The sequence below is a fragment of the Photinus pyralis genome, unplaced genomic scaffold, assembly GCF_008802855.1.
Source record: "Photinus pyralis isolate 1611_PpyrPB1 unplaced genomic scaffold, Ppyr1.3 Ppyr1.4_LG3a, whole genome shotgun sequence".
NCBI classification, from domain to species: domain Eukaryota; kingdom Metazoa; phylum Arthropoda; class Insecta; order Coleoptera; family Lampyridae; genus Photinus; species Photinus pyralis.
The window spans coordinates 7,474,659-7,497,287 of NW_022170509.1; the positions used below are offsets into that span (position 1 = coordinate 7,474,659).

The following is a 22,629-nucleotide window of genomic DNA, read 5'->3' on the forward strand; positions in this document are numbered from 1 at the left end:
AGCTTTCTTTTTTTACCAAAAATCGACTGCACCAAAATTTCTCTGGAAAACACTTTTTCTTATTAATTTTGGTGCGTAGAATCCAAAACAATTCGTACTTTTTCGATCAGACTTCTCAATCAAAATTTATAGACGAGAAACCAATTTCGAAAGAAAATTCAAAGGGCTGTAACTTTTGAACTAGTAGCCCAATCTTGGAACTGTTTGAAATTATGTATTCTACAGGCCACATTCTATAAGAAAATTTGTTTTCCGATTCGATCTGAGACAATTTTTTCTTCGGGCCTCAAGAAAAGCAGTGTATAACCTTCCTTTTTTACCAAAAATCGACTGCACCAAAATTTCTCGGGAAAATACTTTTTCTTATTAATTTTGGTGCTTAGAATCCAAAACAATTCGTGCTTTTTCGATTAGACCTCTCAATATAAAGTTATGTACAAAAAACAAATTTCGAAAAAAAATTCAAAGGGCTGTAACTTCTAGTAGCCCAATGTTCAAATTATTTGAAATTATGGATTCTACGGGCCAAATTCTATAAGAAAATGTTTTTTCCCGGTCGATATCAGACATTCTTTTTTCCGGCCTTAAGAAAAGGCAGTACTTTTAAGTTATTCAAATATTTGAGAACAATTTAGAAATGTTTAGGGAAAGTTTCCATTGTCACAAAATCAAGTATACAAATCCGATTCATAGAAGTTATTATTATTATTTAACATGTATTTTCTCCACTTGTGTTTTTTTTACACGAGTTCTCGCGTATCCAAAATCCTGCAAAACTTTTCCCAACATTTCTATAGCTAGCCTAAAATGGAGCATGGACTTAATATTTTCCTGTGATAAAGTAAAATACAAACCTCCCCTTAAGTTCCTATCCTTTCACTGCATGCACAGATGTACAGTGCTTTTGGTGCTTGCAAGCACAGGGCGGGACTTTTAAAACAAGAGCTTGGTTGTGACTTGCAATTACATTTCCACTCGAGAGAGGAGCACCTTGTACACCATAGGCGTTAAAAGCGTTGATTTTTATTCTTAATGAGACAAACTTTCGTATAAATTGTACCTCTGGCCTGTTAAAAATTGAATACAGACTGAACAACCTATGTTCAACGAGTGTATGTATTTTTTGCTGTCGTTAATTGGAGTGGGGGAGGTGTTAAGGAAGTTCTTCCACTTAGGCTGAACGTCCAAAATTCTCGGATTTGAGTTTTTTTCTTTTCTCCCAGTAATCGCAACGTGCAAGATGAAACTAACGGATTTGTCTGAACTTTTGGGTATGCCCCTTCTAATTTTGCAAAAATATTCCTAAAATTTCTACCCTAAACGAGCGTGCGAATAAATTACAATCTCGGCGAAGTTTGGTGTCCAGGTATTTTTGAATGTGAAAATATCGATATCAAACAGCTTTCTAAAGCTCGTATCAAAAACTGTTATTCCGAAATACATAAAGAGTGTATCTACTAAATCTAATGAAGTTCTGAGCATTTTTGTTATCCGGTCAAGCATAACGCAGTTGGAATTCTTTTTTTGTATTTACAAAAATTGTTTTGGATTCGTTATTCGCATACTGAGATCAGAGTTTTTGTTCTCACCTTCACTTCGGGATATCAAAGAATTAGAATTTTGGATGTATTTTTATAGAGAAAGGGCATACTTAAAAACGTAGACAATGCAGAACGCTCCATCTTTCTGGACGTTGATCCTGGGAAGAAAATTAAAGGAAATCGCAAATTTTGGAACTCTGTACAGCTTTCACCCTCTGTAATTGGAACCCACTTCATCTAAGTCATGCATTAGCTCTGGATCAGAAATGAGTATTTTTTTGTTTCGTCAAAATGTAAAATAATTTTTAAGGATTTGCTAAACTTAACAGTGGGATAAGGAATAGTAGCTAACAAATAAGTGTCAATTATAGGTACTGTTTATTAGTGGTACGCTTATTGAACAACGGCAGCTAAATATTGCACAAACTGTCAGTACATTAATTTTTGGTATAGTTACAATAAATATTAAGTCTTTTAATTCTAAGTCATAAGTACAATTTAGAACATTATCATCTGCAATAGCAATCGTTTTCGTTAACATTGTTTTATTTCTCGCTGGAACAGCTCTCTCGTCTTTCTATTTCAAGTTGGATATCACCACTTTTAATATTCTTGAACAGAGCGATGGCTTCCTTATGAGTTAAACCGTCGAAAGTCATTCCGTTGATAGAAAGAATCTTATCTCCTGAAATAGTGGTAGAATAGTTATGAGTAATTGATCTAAGTAACTTACCTTCAAAGAGACAACCATTTTCGGCTGCTTGTCCTAACTTGAAGATCGTTTTCACGTAGAGTCCCATCGGGCCTCTCGGAGAATCTTTGCCCCCGACCACCGAAAATCCCAAAGATTTCATACCGGGACCTTTCCGAAAATGTGCGATCACGCGACGAACACTATGATTATTTGTACTATTTCCGTTATTCGTCCTCGTTGAAGATTCCTGACATATTGAAAACTTTCGCATTCCAGTCACGGCCGCGTGGTCACCTTTAGGGTTAGTTCTACCCTCTTCTACAGTTTTTTTGAATTCGCTCACAGAAGATGAACTTCGCAGTAAAGGTAGCTCGGAGAATGTAACTCTACTTTCAGGGTTGAGTGCCGATAGTGAAATTTTGGATAGCTCTCTCGTCGCGTATTCTGAATTATATTTAGCATTTAAGGTGGCTCGAAAAGGAGTAACGAATCGAATTTGATTGTCTTCGATCTTAGCAGAATTATACCGAGCGACAACTATTTCCAGTTCTCCGTTCAGAGGAGATAGCAAGCTAGTAGCGAAAGTAAACGGCATTCCTCGTAACCTAGTTCCATTTACTTTCACGACTTCATCTCCAATCCGTAAATTTCCATTCCTATAAAGATATCCAAGGGGTAAGCTCTACTAGAATTGCTAGCAACTTACCGATCCGCTACGGAATTCGGCGAAATGCAAGTAATTACGTAAACGCCGGAGTTAATAGTGTCGTTTTTAATCCCGACTGTAATTCCGCTAGATTCGCTATTTTGCAATTTTAGACGGGCGCACTTAAACTCTTTCTCGACGGATGCGCCACAAGTTTTGCCGTAGGATTGAAGAGTTGCTGTTGGGTACGCTATTGAGGAATTAGAAATAGTATTAAACAGCACGTCTTCGTCTAATGGCCTAAAAAATGAAGTGTTGACTTCTGTCTTATCCGCACTGGAGTTTCTGCCTTTCCGACTGGAGTATCTGGAGCGATGTGAACTTCGAAATTCGTTAAAATGGTAATCACTGGTTGAGCCTAAATCGGGAGATTGTAAGGGTTTGGGGTTTTGAAATATTAGAGCGTTCAATGAAGTCGGCTTGTAGTCGCTTGATAAATTTGATATGGTGGTATCTGTATCTGTAGAAGATCCGCTGCTTTGCACATCTTCTGATAGATTACTGACTTGGGATTTGATAGAGCCTCTAGGGGAATCCATTCGAGTGCCGTCACTGCCATATCCGCTTTCGTCAGATTTGATTACGGCAGGTTTCGAAGGTAGCACCCGCGAAATTTCCGAAAGGGAGAAGGCCTTCTTTGAGCTGGTCAGAATGAGCTCGCTTAAGCTGGTTAGACTGCCACTTTTGCTGGATTTTGAACAAACAGTATCACCTTCGTCGTCGGATTTTGAGGAAAACTTGGAAAATATGTTTTTAACCACCTTGAATTTTCGCGAATGCTTGTAAGTCGGTTTGTTTTCAGTTAGTACTTCCATTTTATGGGTTAATTGTTGATCTTGTTCGGATAACTCGTTAATGAGTTTCTGAAACTCTTCTTTAGTGGTGGGTTTAATTAGAAGTAAGTACTCCAAGAATTGTTGCTCGTTTAGTTCAAGGTTATTTGCTAGGGATTTTGTTCGTTTTTTATTTCTGGTCGTTCTGTCGTCATATTTTCGGTTACTGGCTTCTTTGTAAACCTCGTAAATTTTTTTAACGTCAATTGGTAACAGTTCAGAGCTTAGACAGTTTGAGTTTGGTTCAAAATGCCTGTCGTTTCGCGAAAACATATTCCGCAATGAGTCGACTCGTGAAACTTTTCGATTGTTGATTCCATCGTGGTGTTGGGTGCTTTCGCTGCGAAATCGCAATGGAGACCAGTGGCGACGCCGTCCTGACGTGGATAGGATTTCAGATGAATCACTACGTTTGATTTGGTCCCACTTGCGCCCAACTTTCTTACCCCATGTTGTAAAACCTGTACTGGGAGTGTTAGATAAAAAAACGTCTATACACTAACAGCCTACCGTTGTTATGTTTTGGTTTTACTATCTCGCTGTCAGTAGAATTTAAAGAAGAATTCGAATCCGTTCTGGTTGGGGCTGCTACGTCGGAAATTGGTTGTAGACTTACTAACTGAGGATTGGGGTCAGAACATCGTCTTTTAAATAATCGCATTTTATTCTTGGAGTTCCTGCAGAAGGAGTTCAATAATCACCAGAGCAAGTCGAAGAAACAAACCTTTCAAATCATCAGTTTTTTATACTTCCGGTATTGTAGCCGAGAAAGTGATAACATCTCTTCCTCTATCACCATTGGAACTGTCTAATCAATCTGGAAAGATATACAATCAGTTAGTTTAAATCACCCATCAATTATTGTACGCATGTTTCGTTAATTCTGGGCTATTTTAAAGCACAGGTTGTCATTCTAAATGTTGCTTCCGTATTTAATAACGAAAGGTGCTTCCCACGTTCTGATAATTATCATTTTCAAGGCAATATTTGTAAGAAAAGACTGGGAAATGTGATGCATAGGCGGACGGAGAGGAATTTTTTAATAAATTGACGGCACGTTACCCATATACATTTTCATTTTGTTGACATACACAACAGCCGTTTTTCATTCATACCTCAGTGTGGGCTGTAACAATTATTAATTCTAAACTCAATTAAATACCTGTTTTTCAACCTACCACACGAATTGATTTTAATAATGTGAAATTCGAGCCTTTATTTTGAATATTAGCGACCTGCACTCTATAAGACCGCGGTAACCCATACTGTTTACTTTCGTTTATAGTCTTTAAATAGACAATGGGCATTACATAATGGATTATAGATATAAAAGAAAGTAATGCCAAACAATGAAAGTTTAATCAATGAAAACGGCGTCATTTAAATTTCGTCTCTAATGTACCTAATTTTGGAGAAAGTAAAATAGTACTAGTCTTCCGGGTTTGTCTAGAAAAACGAATTGGAAACATTGTTGCTATTGCCTCATTTTTGACCATTGGCGTTGAGAAGCAAAAGAAAATTGCGTACTCGTCTCGATTGGGAAGTAAAAACCTACTGCCATTGTTTACACTGTTAACAATTGATGCGTAGACAATTACAGTGCCGTCAATCAGTGTGAATCAGTGCTTATCGCCTCTTGAAATCCGATTACCACCGGCTATTACGACCAGTAAGTAATAAAACAAAAAATAAGTAGGTAAGATTATTCCTTTTGACCGGTTTTGATATAATACGTTCACTAAGACCTAATTTGAGAATACCAAAATGGTACTTTTACAGGCATAAGTGGTTATAAAAAATATAATAATGTTACTGACCTTTACATAAAGCGTGTGCAATAAAACAGTTATTAATGAGGTTGATACGAAATACGTAAAGTGTAAGTTTTATAATCTATTTGAAGGAATAAGTAGGTAATTACAACAATAATAAACAACTTTGCTGTGATTGCACATGTAGGTAAGGTATACGCACTTATATACACTTTCTTCTTCCAACCGAAATACAACCAAAACATAACGCCCAAACATCGCCTACTTCACCTTGTAGACTTTGGCAGGTTATCGAAAAAATTGGGTCAAAAAACTAATTACAAAACCCATTTTTGGTCAACATTAGCTTATCTATACATCTTTTGCATTTTTTAACTAAAATTGGCAAATAAAGCTAAATACGGTGCAGACCTTTTAGCTAGAATTATTTCTTCGTGGGTGTGAAAAGAATTGGGTTTACATTTTTTGAACAAGCCATTAAAAATATGCTGTAACCTGGTCAGTATACCTTCCACATTTATCAAAAGCACCATTCCAGAAGGGACCTCGGTATGTTTACTCATGCAAGCTGTTTTGATTTTGAACTGAACGGACATGACAACCTAACGAAATCAAAAAGTGGTTAACAATTACAAAAACAAAAACCGAAAAGAACCCATCCTCCATTGTTTTGTGTCGATTGGAGCGATGAATTATGACTTTTGGCTATAGATTTATTTTTGTAAAAACAAGAATTTAACGCCCTTCTGCATTTTTTTAAATTTCTGTCCATGATCTTGTAGTAAAGTATCTCGGCGAATCGGTTAGTCATTTCTCGAATCTAGTATTCCTCCATACAGCCCAAGTCATTCTCGATTACAAAAACACGTAGAAGGAAGCATTGACCTAGTCAGGAGTTTTTTTTAAGAACCGCCCCTCAAACAAATATCTTTAAAACGAGCCCTTTGTCGTTACATTAAGATGCATATGATGTGATGGTATTAAGAAAATTATCGTTAGTAGGTACCACAGATGAAGTAAACATTACCTTTTTTACTTTTTTAGATATCGATGTCAAAAAATTCTTGAGACGTAACACATACGCAAACAAATTGAACTGAACTGACCAATCGTTTTAAAATACGATAAAAAGAATCGATATCTTGTTCCGTTGCGGTTTATTCGCAGTATTGATAATAGCAATTTTGTACTGTGATTAATTTATTTACGTTATATTCAAGGGTCACACAAAGAAAACGCGAAACCGCACTAACATTTTTTTAGAATCCTCACCTTCTGTGCAGAAGAAGCATTAATCCTAATTCCGCTAATTAATATTATTATATTACACCAATAAACTACTGTATACTGATTAAAAAATACTTTTTCCACTTTCATTGCTGACTGATATGAAAATACAGGGTGTCCCAGGATGATTCTAAAACGAGATTATGGAATATTTTCAAAATTTCATTCTGTATTAATCGCAATAAGAGATATTTATCTAAACTATTTTCAGGTTGTTGACACCTCCTGTTAAAGCAGAAGTGATACCATCTTGCTTATTTTAAATGGGGCCCTTTTTATATTGTTTCATTTTTGGTTTCTATGTAAAATTGAATATAGATACATTTCATGTTTAATAACTAAATTTCACATATTTTAGTTTTTATTTCAAAGATGATGCTTTTTTCCTAAGTATATGAGTGCTGCTATTATTTAATTGGGGCTGATTTCCTTTTAGAAGAAGTTCCACTTCAGTGGCCAGTGTTAATATTTTGATTATAAATAAATACAGGGGAGGTTAAAAACTAACATTATTGAATTGAAATGAAAAACCGTTATTTTTAAGTGAAAACTCCCCTATTTTTATAACTGTGTCTTAAAAATAAGCGTACCCTTGTAGTTTTCGAACTATTGGCTGTTTAATAGGTTTATATATTTATTAGGTTTTCGAAAACATTTCAGGGGTAGAATTTCTACTCCTGAATCTCGTCCTAGGCAGTTTATTTTTCGTGGCTAGCTAAAACAAAACCAATAAAGACCGTTATTATTATTATTATTAAAACTGAAAATTTTTAGAATAGACTACTTTATACGAAGTTACCCTTACTGTTTGTACCTACTAATAGGGTGTTTCCATTTAAATAAACTTGTTTTTAGTTATTTTTTTTAATTCAATTTTTAATATAATTTTTTGAACCCCCGCGTATTTATTTGTAATCAAAATAAAAACACAGTCCACTAAAGCGGAATTTTCTACAAGCAAGCCAGCTCCAATGAAAAAAAACTCATATAGAAAAAGAAATCGACCGTGTTATCGCAACGGCGAGATCGTAGCAGGATATTTTCAAAAACCAATTTTTTATGTTTTCCAAAGAGAATTTTGCACAAAATCTAAGAATGAAAAAATATATAGGGTATTCCATTTAAAACAAGCAAGTTGGTATCAACTTCCGATATAACCAGAAAGCCATGAAGATATTTTACATCAATTCGTTTTATTGACATTACTATACCGTACTGTCTGTACTCTACTGTCAAATTTTCAAAACATTTTGAGGTTCCGATTTTGAAATATTCGAGACATCCTGTATGCATGCTTATACTGGATAAATGCAATTTTTAGTTAGTAATTCATTTTTGCAGTTTCGAATGTAGTTCAAAAAACCGTTCTATCCCACCTGCAGAGAAACCACGGTAGATTTAATTAGATTTGCTCGGAAAAACTTGGAAAAATCGCGAAAACTCGGAACGTGTTTTTCAATTTTCACCAAAAATGATTTCATATCATCGTAAAGGCTAAATATTGGTCAAATTTGAACTCGATAGCTTCAAAATGGCGACCTGTATCGACCCGTTCCGGGGTGTGGCATGAATTGCGAAATCTGTAAATTTTTATATTAGCTATTTGCATATTCATTCAAATTTTTTACGCTCACACTTCCCAACGATAGGGTTCTAGACATCAAGAATACCCAAATATCCTGAAACTTCAAAAATACGCTCTGTAATGAGGTGACAATATTTGTTCGGAAAGAAGCCCATCCGGAACTTCGAATGGGGAAAAAAGGTTTTTTTTTATTTTTTTGCCCGATAAAGAGCACCTAAACAAGCGCCTATACTTTTCCGCTTCGCGAATGATAATTCCAATTTTCAAAAACCAATTTGGGATTCGTTATTTCCAAAGATTCTGATCCTAAACAGCATTAAGATCAATACCAATGAGCATAAAATTTTATTTCCTAATATTTTCTTTCCTCTAATTGCAAAATCCAGTATCACTGGCAGAGAATATTTTAGCGCAAATATAATGCGCTATTATACGGGCGTTCTTCCGGCCGTCCGTATGAGGGACGAGATCTCGGCACTAGAATGTCGTAGAAAGTACTCAATGTAGTAATGAAATGTTTATAAATAATTAGTGTACTCGTATTTGTCTTTTCCAAGGAGTAAAAACTTAAAGTTTGGAAAAGACGAGTATACTCATTATTCTTTGATGTCTCGTTTGATAGATACAGGTCTACCATTGGTGCTGTAAAAATGTCTTCGAGATGATGACCAAATTTGTGCGAAATTATTCACCAATTTCTTTGGAGAAACATCGTGGCCTCGTTTTTGGTTAAGTTGGTAGAGGAAAATCTTTATGTGTGCATTGGGAAAACTGCAAAACACATTACCATTGATGCACAGGAGTTAAATTTTGTGCTCTACCTCTCATACTCTCATTTGAGTTAAGTTGGTAGAGCAACGGGAAAACGGCTAAACCCATCGAATTAATACACTAGATTTTGTAGTCTTCCTGCAATACCCCCTTTTGGTGAAGTTGGCGTACCAAAATCTTTCTTTACCCACCAATTGCATCGGGGAAGCTTATTTGTTGCACAGGAATTAAATTTGGTCATCAGGGAAACTTTGATGCGCACATGAACTAAGTTTGCTGCTCTTCCTGTCATGCTCTCAATTAGGTTAAGTTGGTAGAGCAAATTCTTCACCTGTTAATTTAGTCGTAGAAACTGCAAAATGCATTGCCTTATGTTCTCTTTCTGTTTTGGTTAATTTTTAGCGCATATTTTAAGGATAAGGATAATGTGTTGTTATTTACGTTTTATCCGTCGGTCCGCCGTCCGTCCGGATCTACTTCTGCGGTTTTGAACTACTTTTTGGGGAATTGTCCTACAGTCCTGCATCATTGGAAATTCAAGGGTGTGCTGCGCCGTGTCTCGTTACATAAAAACAATCATTTATGATTTAATATTACAGATGGATTTTGAAAAACAAATTCACCCACACTATTTATTATAAATGAAATGGCGAACGCAAAATAAATAATATTCCACTCGTGTTCACAATTTAACCAATCACGAGACGAAAAGCTGCCAGGACATTTTGTGACAGGACTTTTTTAAAGAAGGATATTAAGGGCTAGGGATGGAGAACTGAGATTTGGATGACTATCTGGCTCGCAACCATTTTGGCCGGTGATTGATGGATCTCTATAAAAATGTTAGGTATATTAATATTACCGCCAGTGGTGTGGGGTGATCTTTTTAATTTTTCTGGTTCTTTTCTTCAAGTGCTCTAGAAGTTTGATTTTCAAGGGTTAAGTACCATTATTTATTAGTTGTTGTCATTTTGCTTATTACCTAATATTTTGTAAGGAGCCATCGAGAAAAAGACGAGGGTGCCGACAAACTGAACGAAGCCAAGTTGCACCTTGGAGCATCTTCGATTTTCTTTAACATTTCCAGATCTCTATAGCCTACTTCCTCAAATTTCCCCCGACTCCCTTCGTGACTTGAAATACCCCCCGTTAGTAACGCTTCCTCCCAACTCAAAATTGCAGATGCAAGTGAGTTACACTTCGTATACACTGACGAAAAATGAAAAAGGGTTAAGGTAATAGGTCAATCACAGAGCTTAATTTTCCATTGCGGTTTCTGCAATAAAGTGCAAAACGCTACCATGATAACGTAAGATAACCCCTGGGTTTAGAATCGGATAATTTCCGGGTTGTCTGAAATTTTATTATTTTCGTGGGCGGTTATACCCAACCGATTCTTTGGAGTTATCTAACAGTTATGACCTACAAATTTTTTTATGCAGATAACAGTCAAAAATTAACATTCGTAGAATTACAATCTTAAAAAATAATGGTGCTTGTATGAAGGTTAAAAAGACAACTTTGTTGAAATATGTAGTGTCTAAATATACACAAACGTAAATAGAAATGTAGATATGAAAGCTTTTGCCGTTATAAAAAACTCGATTTCCTGGAAGATCAAAAAACAGTAATTCTGTCGTGCATTAATTTAAATGTTGCATTAGAGCAACGCGTTATTGTTTATAATCGTCCTTTTGAGAGCATTAGCACAGACAAATGTGTGTGATTGAATGTAGCTAATTATTTAAATTATCAAAAAAATAGTTTGCTTACTTATAATTCGAGCATCTCGGCAGGTATTGTCTTTGCACTGTACCGCTTACTATACTGAGAAGTTCAAACATGACGTTTTCATTTACACATTTTCAAACACATGCTTATCATATTTTTGTTTTATATCTTCCGAGGTACATAAAAAAAACGTCAACGCAATAAACCAGGAACTGCTCCAGTCTTTCTCAAATAACCTACTGGATTTGCTTCCTGTGTCAATCGTTCAATTATTCAGGTGATTTTCTTTGTGGGGAATTGTAAATCATCCACTCCACAATAGGTATCGTAAGTTTGAAAGTTTATATTGGAGGCTATATTAATTTAAAAAGAATAAGTACGTCGAACATTTATGTATTTATGAATGATGAAGCAATTTATGTTTACTTTCACTTCGCTATAGTGCCTATAGTCAATCAGTAAAGCTGCAATTCGCTCTGCTTATTTACTTTAAATAACAAGTACATCGCAAACTTGTTTTATAACAAGATCGAAAGGTTAACAGCGATTTCCCCCGATATTTTCCTATTCAAATATTAACCTCAAGTGGTGAAAAAGTTAGAAACTGGAACCAAACAATAGCATAATAAACCTATGCGCTAAATAGCCCCTATATAGTAATTTTATTTCAAAGAAACTATCTAAAACTAATCTGTGTAATTATTTCACTCAAATTTTTATCAAACTTTCCTAGAAAATCAGGCACTTACAGTATCCAGAATACACGAGTACGGTACCTACCATTACCAATTTGAAAGAGTAACAATAGGAGACCTGAATCTTACTAATAAACTTCGTAGTGCATCGGAAAAAGGTTGATTTAAAAACATGCCCAAAAATCAGGGGCGGACTGGCCTGGGGGGGCGGGGGGCGATTGCCACCTGGCCTGTACGTCATAATGGCCCGTTGGAAATTTATAAGTATGTGCTGTATTTAGTTTCTTGCACTATTAATAAATTATTAACACGTTTCTCTAATTGGGGTTGATGTTAGGTTGTTAAACAATTTAAAAATTCTGTTTTAATTGAAGTGATTTACAATGAATTTATCACTTTTTGTCGTAGCATGAAAGTGCTGAAATACAATGATAGGCGACGCGCCTCGTTTGGATTGTATATTTTGTTACTTTTAATTATCAGCTGCAATTTAAAAAAAACTGTATTGTAATTGATTTCTGAAAAAGAGTACCTTAAAATGAAGAAAAAAATGTTTTTGTGGTGCACCGCAGAGCTACCCCCCCCCCTCCACCTTCATTACTACACCGCCCCTGCCAAAAATAATCCACAGACGAGCATGGTGAAAACGTTCGATTATATTGTAAAGTCAAATTTTAGTCGTTGAAGTCAAGAATCCATGATCCAAAGTCTGATGAACACAAGAAGCAATAAAGAAAATTGGAAAGATGGTGGTGACAGATTAAATGCAGGAAACAGTTTTAAAAATTTGGGGGTGAACAAAGTTTCCGCTGCTCACACCAGAATAGAAACGTGCCGGACAAGAGATTCTTTAAAACAAGGTACCTATCGATGTTTTTTTCAAAAATTATCACTAGCTACGAAGACGGGGTGTATCACTGGAATCCTCCAACGAAACAGTTGTGCAAAAAAGGCTCCAAAAAGAGCGGCCAAACTTGCATAAAAATTGAAAAAATGATTCAAAACATTTTTTGGTTAATATTTTCACTTTCTTTTCTAAATCCACTTCCCTTTGTGATATACTTCAAAAAAATGTTAAACTTTCTTTAAAATTACACTCAGATACACTCGATGGTCATTCTAGTACGCCTACATGCATTCATTATTAATTCAGTTAAAAAAAAGTGATGCTTGCACTGAGAAATGATTCAGCATCAACTCAAGGAACTGAAACTGTACCTCACCAGATCAATTTTCATTTGTCATCTTGTTATGTGGGATGAATTTTGACATCTCGTTGAATGTCATTTTCAGTGTTTAAGGTGGTAGAGAATTTTCTAAATTGAGCAATGACGAGTTGAAATGCAAAATGGACAAATTGGCGTTGGAGTATCCTGATGACCTGAATGGCGACAAGCTGTTTAATAAAATGAAAAACTTCAAGTACTAAGTATCAATTACACCCAGTTTACCCGAATTTAGAGCATTTTTCTAATTATACCTGCCACAACTGCATCCACTGAAAGCAGTAAGCTGAAAATAATTTACCATTATTTAAGGACAACAACTGATCAGGAGAGACTTTCCAATCTAGATATATTGTCGATTGAGCAAGACGAATTTCAATTTTGAAGGTGTGGTTGTAAAACCTCAGAAAGTAGGGACGAAGCCCAGATTCGGTCTTTCGTCGCGGAAGCGTTAAGTGCACGTTCCGAAATAAATTAAGCGTTAAGCCGTCAGCTAATATTATTATGCGGATAAAAAGGCTAGAGGGCAGCTTAATTATACGTTTTCAACGACAAAAATTTCGCAAGAGAAGCCTTAAATTTTTCACAATCACAAAGCTCACATAATTTCGTCTAAATGTGAGGTCAACTTAATTGCACTTAATCACCGCTTGATACGGAAACTGCGTTCGAAGTTAATCGGCGGTCGATACGAAAGAATCGGTCTATGGAAGATGCGAGAGGTGTCTCTCTTCCCCTTTCGAATGATAAAGCAATCGATGCAAGTCACCGGCTGACACAAAAAAACGCGTTGGATAACAAAGAGGCGGTCTGTGGAAGATGCGAATGGTGTCACTTCTCCTTTCGAGTGATAAGGCGGTCGATGCTAGTCACAGGCTGATACGAAAAAGTCATTCGAAGTTAATCGCCGGTCGACACGAATGAATCGCCCTATGAAAAATAGAAGAGGTGTCTCTCTTCCCCTTTCGAATGTTAAAGCGGTCGATGCAAGTCATCCTCTGATACGAAACAGGGGTTGGATAATGAAGAGGTTTTTTTTAAGTGGTTTTATTAAAGTGTATTCATTGAAGTGTGGCTTATTTTGTGTATAAGTCGAACTAAACCTAAAATTGTATTGTAACCATTATACTAGTATTACATTAACTGACAATTTACACGTTAAACCCAGCATATTTCAATTTAGTAGATGAAAAAGTTAACATAACTTCTTACAAAAATTATCTGTCACTCTTAAGAACTAAATATAAGTAACATAAACTCAGATTTCGACTAAATGTAGTGAACTTTTAAGTAAGAATCTGCAAAATTTATTTCATGATCGTAGCTGGCGGGCTTAATAACGTCACGTACCCCAAACCGTTACAATAAGTTACATTTTCACACTCCCACGGTTGGGTACGCGTTTTCTAACGGAGTTTTCTTTAGAAATAAGCGAAGGGTGTTGCGGAATTACTAGTTGGCGAGTGATTCCTGACTTTTTAGCTGCGTTTGAAAACTTAAGATGCCGATTAGTCATGGGATACGGCGTGATTGTTTCAGGTTACAACAAAAATTCTGTTTCTTTTGCCGTCGCCGTTATCGGGTTTACTGCGTCATGAGGGATTTGCAGAGTAAACAAAAAATTGCTTCACGTTGAGTTGATTCATAGTCTGTAATGAATCTGATTGGTTGTGTGAAGTAAGTTGATTGGAAAAGATTTGAGTCAAAGGATTAGTCTCAATAAATAGAAGCGGAGAGTTGGTTGTTTTAGGTGATCCGTGAGGAAATCAAGTTGACCCGTAAGCGAAGTTAAGTCAACCACCTGTAAATTATCGTGGGGTTCCTATGTGAAACGAAAATTCGCGCTTAAATTAACTACCTGTAAATTAGTGTAGGGTGGTTTTCTATATTTGCGTGACACCGTAAAAATTGAGGGCGGAGAAATTTCGTGCTAATACGGTAGCGCAGATAAGTACGAGTAAAAAATGCGAAAGGTTTGATCGCACGAATTGTAGGTAAAGTTTTGCCGACCTTCAATGTCAAGGGATAACTATTAGGGTAAATCCGAACAATAGCACAACGTTTAAACACGCCAAATGAAATTCTGTTACCCTAGTAACTCTAGAAAAATGAACTCAAAATTAAAAGCAAAATAAATAAAAGGCAAACAACTTAGAATTTCATGTTGTCATTCTTTACACGTCTGAAACGGTCCATTGAGTACAAATAATATTTTTGCCGTCGGTTCGCCCTAAAGTTGAACTACCAATTAAACGTGTTATTCATTATACGGAACCTAGGAAGTTATATTGACTTCCCTTTTCAAGGGTTGGATCAATCAGTACTTGATATTGAATAATTGAATTTTATGTTTTCGCGGTTCGAATTGCGCCATATTATTTTAAATATACATGGACTAACACTCCGCTTTCACAGTACGACTTATTAATAGCGTGCCGTAAAGCGAACCCGAAATCGATTTAATTTATCCCCTGGACTTCCGCTTTGGAAATGAAACTATTTTGAAACGATTGTACTTGCAACGCTAAATTTGATTTCTGCGTCTTGTGGTACTTTTACAATTGTTCGAAAGTTCTAAATACGAATCCATTCCCTGCTAATTATAGATACACTAGAAACTGTATTCGCGCAATGTACGCGAAATAACTGCTACTTTTGATTTTAACGAGCTCGATTATTTATGACCATTCCAATTTGAACTAGCCAATAGTTCAACCAAAGAGTAAGGGTACTCTTTGGTTCAACGCTAGTTTTTCACTACGGATCTATGACTTGAGTTCATAGAAGCACCAAAGCCAGTCTAAATAATCACTGTTATTTCGACGTGATCTTTACGACGGCTTAAGACTGATTAATTTATTCATCTCTCTAGTCCGTTTACACTTATGCAAAATTGACAGTTTTATCCCAAACTTTTGGACGATTTAAAACAAACCTTGAAATACCAGCCCCGTAACGGAATTCAACTTTCAACCCTCAAGCTCGCTTGAGTCTGGATACCGAAATGTCTACATTGAGTCATTAAATATGCTCCAAGTGGACATAATGCACCAATCTCACTCGTATTCCGCCTCATAGAGACTATGGGCAAGAATGTCATATGGCACCGACACCCCAGACTGAAATCTATTTCATAGGTACCAATTCAATTTAATTCCCCGAATTTAGTGTTAAGTCCTTCAGTAACCGTTTCCAACACAATACGGTCATTTTCCTTGTCTTTTTGACATGGTACGTTTTTGTATGGTTAATGTTCTTTCTTCCCCAAGATGTAAGAAAAGATTTCCCAATATGGGCAAAAACTTTGCCTTCTAGACATTAAGTTCACATTCTTTCAACTTCCATTTGAATTCTTATGGAAAAATGTAACCTTAATGGAATTATTATAAAGCAATTTGCAATTCATATTCAATTTTGCTTTCAGGTTAAAATGATATAAAAACCGTACAGACGAAACTTTCCCCAAGCGCATTTAATTACTTTTTCAACATCAGAATTATTCGACCAACTGCCTGATGGTGTGCTTATTTTATGTTGACATCGTTTGTTGTAGGAGTTCTAAATCACCTGGTCGAATACAATGCGAATTACTTCCTTAGTGTTTACTCATCACGAGCGACGTTTATTGCAATTTTACGTCACGTAACGTAACGAAACGGGTACACTATTAACACAATCTCTTGAAGAAAGGACTACAGATATATCAGATGTTATGTAGGAAGAATCGCGGCGAAGAATGGGGGTTTTGCTTGCCATTCCTTTTATTTGGGATTGGGAACTACAATCATAGTCAACCACCACCAAACCAAGACGATGTACTCTGATGGTAAACTTATTTTTATTATGGGGATATTACTTATGGGGACATTTCCTTGAAATTTTAAGCACAGATGCTTCTAGTAAAGACGAGCATATCGCACATTGTAAAAATCAGATGTGCGCATGCTCAAACTTCCTTCCTTATTTGTAAATAGTTTTTGAAATTTTAACCAAAGGTTCTTCGAGTAAAGGCAAACATATCGCATACTTTAAACATCGGGTGTGCCAATGCGCAGACTGAGCAATATTAATTTTGTACTTACGCATAAATAGTCCGTTACATGACCTTTCGGGAAGTACTGATGAATTCATGGAAAATGCGCGAAAGTTATACTGGCCTTATGGCGAAAACGTTTTTTTTTTCATTTTTTTGGTTGGTATTATCAAAATTTCAAAAATGAAATAGAATTGCAGCATGTAAACCACATCTGTCACTTCAAAAATGTTCAGAAAGTTATTTCACTTTCAACTTTCATTAAATAGCCTTCAGCTTTCCGCATGTAAAATGGGCTTCAGTATGTCAATTTAATTGAGCTAATTGTATGAAATAAAAAAAATATATAAAGGAAAGAATATAATTTGATCGCTGTTATAAAGAAAGAGGATAGGGGAGAAGGATTTGGAAAAACATTATGAGATTTTGATGAACCGAATGGAAGAAAATACAGGTTTGTTTTCATTGGAAAGGGCAAGAGGGAACCAAGAAGCGGAAGAATTACAGAAATTCACATAAAAAATAGAGGAAAAAATGCGGTTTCGAGGTGCAAAGAGGAAGATGATTTGTTAATAAAAGCAAAGGGGGGAGAAGAGTTACACGTGTTAAAGAGGTTTCAGAGAGGCCTTGTGTACAGTTAGATAGAGGGGAAGAAAAGTTAAAACGGGAATGGAGAAAGGGAAAAAAATATGGGTTGAACATAGAATCCAGGTGGGTGCAGCGCAGGTCCATGGATTGTTGGGAAATTAGGGTTAAGAAATTTTTTTAAATGTTTTTGTTTCATTTAATGGGGGAAAATGTTGTGTTAATTGAAGTAGTTTGGACGATGTCTAATTTTTTAATAGGGTAGTCGTTAGTATGCGGTATCTACCTCTTAACTACAAGTGATAGAAATAAATTAACCTCGCAGTCCCGATGTATTTTTTTGAGATAAACGCGATGTTGAAATCCAAACTGGGCTACAGTCTTTTCTTTTTGACTGCAACAGTTGCATTTTTTGATTTTTAATCATTTCTTTGTTTATTAAGTTATCGGAAATGTGTTTCTTACAAATAATGTTTCATAATCTACCATTTTCAAGTTTACGAGGTCAAGAAAAAAAGTTATCGGACATAACACCCTGTATATTTTAATCTAAACAGACAGAATACCAAATTCTCTTTTCAAAACTATATAGCACACCAGGGATTATATTAAAAAAAAAGATTCAAACGATTCAAAAACATTCAAAAAAGATTAAAAAGGTTCTTATAATAAAATAAAAAATTAAAAAAATTTTTACACAATTTTTTTAAATTTTTTTAAACACTTCTTTTTCGAATTGTATCCATTTAAAAAACGAGGTTAACCGAAAGTAACTAAAGTTTAGCACGCGTGTTCTTAGGCGAAAAATGAACTGCTGAAAAGCTTTTGAAAATATACATATTTTTTATTTGCGTTATGCTACCAAATTATTCGAACTGTATTTTCCAAGAAAACATTTTTACAGGGGGTGATATTTCCGCGGGACACAGCAAATCATTATTTCGCCCGTCTGCTCTGTAGATTTATTGGTCCGCTCTTATAAATCAATCTGGCTACGGAGTGCAACGCCTCAAGCCCATAGAAGAGGGATTTGTTGATAAAATCCAATTATCAGCTCTTTAAGCGTCCATACTGTCATCATAAGGTATGTACAAGGGTATACCCAAAGCAGCTTGCAAACTTTTCTTCACTTAAAATCGATGTCGTTATATGTTCGATTCTTATTAAGGGGCGGGTCAACTTGTTCATGATTTTGGACTTTTTGTCCGTCCGTCCGTCTGTGTACCTAACGATGATAACTCACGAACGGTTTTGAATTTTCCAATTCTGTTTTCAGTAATAGGTGAACAATTGACAAGGGACTAAGTAACTGATTCAATTTTGGTCATTTGTACTTTCCGTCCGTCCGTCTGTACTTGTTACTCGTAGTCTAAATTGGCGGAAACAGTTTATTAACGAGCTCCTAGCGAGTGTATAATTTTGCGGTATCTGTCCGGCTGTCTGTCCGTCCGTTTGCACGATAACTCATAAACGAATAGCCCGATTACGATGAAATTTTGCAGGTGGATCAGTAAATCGGAGTTCGTGAATTGGCAATGTAGACCAAAAAATAAAGTAGGCCCTTTTGACATCTCCGTTAGTTATGAACCGAATTGCATGAAATATGCGCATAGCTTTAGCCATATAAAACACAATTCCAAAAGTTGAGCCTAATCGATCAGCATTCACAGTGCCCTTTGCGCATCTCGACCATTTACAGACCGAATTGCCAACTTTCTTATTTAAGGTATTTAAATGAAATTTGATACATAGCCACTTGGAATAAAGCCAAAGTAGCGCCATTTTGCAAATTTGGTTGTGTAGGATGTGTAGTGCCAACTTTCTTATTTATGGAAGCAATTAAATGAAATTTCATACACGTACACTTTAAATAAAAGCAAAACTAACAGCAGGTTTAAATTTTGGTTTTGCACATACTATAGCCATACCCAGGAGCTCGTTTGCTATATTTGTTTAATTTATTTATTCTGTGATTGGTTAGGTATATGACATTTAAATTAATTCTTTTCATCTGCAAGCTTAGACTGCGCTATTTCCGCTCTTCGTACTACGAACATGCAGTTTTGGTGTTTAACAATTTGAGAGTCTGGACATTTCCCACCACCCCAGTGAATTTCTCCTCTCCCTTCGTTACTTTCAGACCATATTAGAAGAATGTACGTAATGAGTCCTTTCGAAGATCGTTTATTGATAATTAATATCGTTACTTGGTTGTTCCTTTCGAATTTATTAACGAGCTCCTAGCGAGTTTATAATTTTGCGGTGTCTGTCCGTCCGCCCGTCTGTCCGTTAGCACGATATCTCGTAAACGAATAGACCAATTACGATGAAATTTTGCAAGTGGATTCTTTATCAAATTTGTAGATCGGAGTTCGTGAATTGGCAATGTAGACCAAAAAATAAAGAAGGCTCTTTTGACATCTCCACGATTCAAAAACATTCAAAAAAGATTAAAGCAGTTCCAAAGCAGTTTGCAAACCTCCTTCACTTAAAATCTGAAACTGTCGTTATATGTTCGATTCTTATTAACGGACGGGTCAACTTGTTCATGATGTTGGACTTTCTGTCCGTCCGTCCGTCTGTGTACACGATGGTAACTCGCAAACGGTTTTGAATTTTCCAATGCTGTTTTCAGTCATAGGTAGACAATGCTCGAGAGATTAACTGATTAAATTCTTTTCTTCTGCAAACTTAGACTGCGCCATTTCCGCTCTTCGTACTAGGAACATGTAGTTTTAGTGTTTAGCAATGTGAGACTGGACATTTCCCACCAGCCCAGTGAATTTCTCCTCTCCCTTCGGTACTTTCAGACCATATTAGAAGAATGTACGTAATGACTTAATGAGTCCTTTCGAAGGTCGTTTATTGATAATTAATATCGTTACTTGGTTGTTCCGATTTACTTTACTAACGAGCTTCTATCGAGTTTATAATGTGTCCGTCTGTCCGTCCGTCTGTCCGTTAGCACGATATCTCGTAAACGAATAGATCGATTACGATGAAATTTTGCAAGTGGATTCTTTATCATATTTGTAGATCGAAGTTCGTTTAGGCCAAAAAAATAAAGAAGGCCCTTTTGACATCTCCGTTAGTTATTAACCGAATTGCATGAAATTCAATATGTGTATAGCTTTAGCCATATAAAACGCGAAACGCAAAAATTAAATGATATTTCATACATAACACTTTAAATAAAAGGTTTGGTTTTGCACATGCTATAGCCATACCCAGAAGCTCGTTTTCTATATGTGTTTACACGTTTATTTAACATTAAAACACTTACAGAAGGTACTCATTTCTTTCGTCAAATAAACAGATTCGTTATACAGGGTAGTTAAATACATCCGAGTTAAAGCTGTGTAACGGAGATTCAAAGTATACTTATTTACACGCTCTGTTAATAACTTCCAAACACGCTACTTGCGCCTATTTTACAAACGTGCTACATGTAAACTTACATCATCTTGAGGAAGACCAAAACTCGCGAATACAATTAAACAAATTTGCAACCCAAATGTTAGCAGTTAGGTAGATTAGTTGTACAATGGGTACAGTTAGTGGTAATTATCATTAGATGTATAATTTTCAGTTTTTCCTTTGAAGCAAAATTGTATCTAATTGTGTATTTTTTTCGAGTATTAAAAGGAGCAATTTCTTCTCCAAGGAATAACGGTTAAGTTGAATGTAGAATACAAATTAAAGTATGCGGTTTCGCTCTTTTCAATTATAATTGATGGCTTAAAAATTGTAATTTATGCGCGTATAGTAGTTAATTCGCTTTACCTTAAGATGTAATAAGGTAGTATCTTTGCCTTTCCATACTACAATCAAATTTGCATAGGTTGAAAAATAGAAAAAGTGGCCTACTCAAGTTGTTATTGCACGATGTTGGAACAATTTTACTTTATAATGAAGTAGAATGGCTCAATAATTTCTATTAGACATATATTCCGTGTGTCCTACGTGCAAATTATTTTGAAAAATAAATCTGGTTATTTACCACATTTTATCATTTCATTGGATTACATATAGGTCGGTGGGCGAAAAACCGTAAATTACTTCATTTGCATATAGGTATTGATTAACATCATACAAACCCGTTAATATGCTCATTATTATACAACTTGCGCGATGCAATTCTGCAAAAAATTGAGGAGTTCTAAATGTGAAAATGTGGTACCCGCTCAATTACAAATATGATCGTTTCAGTGTGGGCTTGAGAACACCTGTAATCAATAATTAGATGAAGCAAGGACCATTCAATGCGCGCATCTTGCAAATGGTCAATTCCGCTTATTCGCATTCTTTAATGTTACACCGCATGCATACAATCTAATGGCTTGTGTGAATTAATATAACGTGGATTTGTTTACAAAATAGATCCAAAACACTAACTCTCTTTGTCGAGTACATTGATAAGGAAAGAAAGTTAGTAAAAAAAAATTATAACGAACCTTTTATTACAAATCAAAATTGTTTATCAACTCGTTCACAATTATCAATGGTCAATAGAATTGGTACAACACTTTAATAAGTAAAATGACTTGAAAGACTGATCTCTTTAAACAGCGCGCTTGGAATGGACATTCTAGTTTCCCCGCCACTCGCAGTTAATATTCGCCATTCTAGATAAAGATATTTACCATATTCTAGTAGGTTAAACAGTGACGCTGAATATTTGCTCTGAATTCTTCTAATTAAGAGATTCAATTAGTGCGCCTACAACTTATGGCGCCTAGGTAAATGGTCTTCTAACGTCCTGATACATAGGTAGAATTGATCTCAAATTTGCTTGTCTCCGATTTGGTCGAATTAATCCAAGTTCTCGGGTATCTTACAAATTCTCGGTTCACTAAGTAATCGTAACAAGATATAACCAGTGGAAATTGTGCAAAGAGTCTTATTTTTTGCTACCTGTGGTGGGCAAAGCAGAACGATGGCCAAGTATGGAACTCATTTAACAGGTTCACTCCACAGAGTTTGTTTTGCCATCTCTATAAATAAATATAGGCCAGGAAAATTAGAGCAAAAATACCGAAATCGGGAATTTTATATACGCAAACATCTGATTGTTTCAGCAATGGCCCAAATTCAAGCTCCTGAGTTTTCACCCCCTGCCGTCCCAGGCTTTGGCGTGAGGTAGGTGTTTTCTCTGGTTTTTTGGATCAAA

At 35.8% G+C, this 22,629-nt stretch overlaps 1 protein-coding gene across 2 annotated transcripts; it reads right to left on the bottom strand.

Moving 5' to 3' along the window:
• Positions 1-1,902: 1,902 nt before the first annotated feature.
• On the bottom strand, positions 1,903-22,031 carry LOC116165818 (discs large homolog 1-like protein). 2 transcript variants are annotated; one of them, XM_031480508.1, is made up of 6 exons: positions 21,914-22,031; positions 4,499-4,591; positions 4,285-4,451; positions 2,942-4,235; positions 2,275-2,891; positions 1,903-2,226 (listed from the first exon to the last, which is right to left on the bottom strand). In XM_031480508.1, exons 3-6 carry the CDS (start codon positions 4,433-4,435, stop codon positions 2,087-2,089), a joined length of 2,202 nt encoding a protein of 733 aa, XP_031336368.1. In that variant the 5' UTR covers positions 4,436-4,451; positions 4,499-4,591; positions 21,914-22,031; the 3' UTR covers positions 1,903-2,086. The 2 variants fall into 2 exon arrangements, with proteins under 2 accessions (XP_031336368.1, XP_031336369.1); XM_031480509.1 differs by lacking the exon at positions 21,914-22,031 and adding an exon at positions 6,574-6,707.
• Between the last annotated feature and the right edge of the window lie 598 nt (positions 22,032-22,629).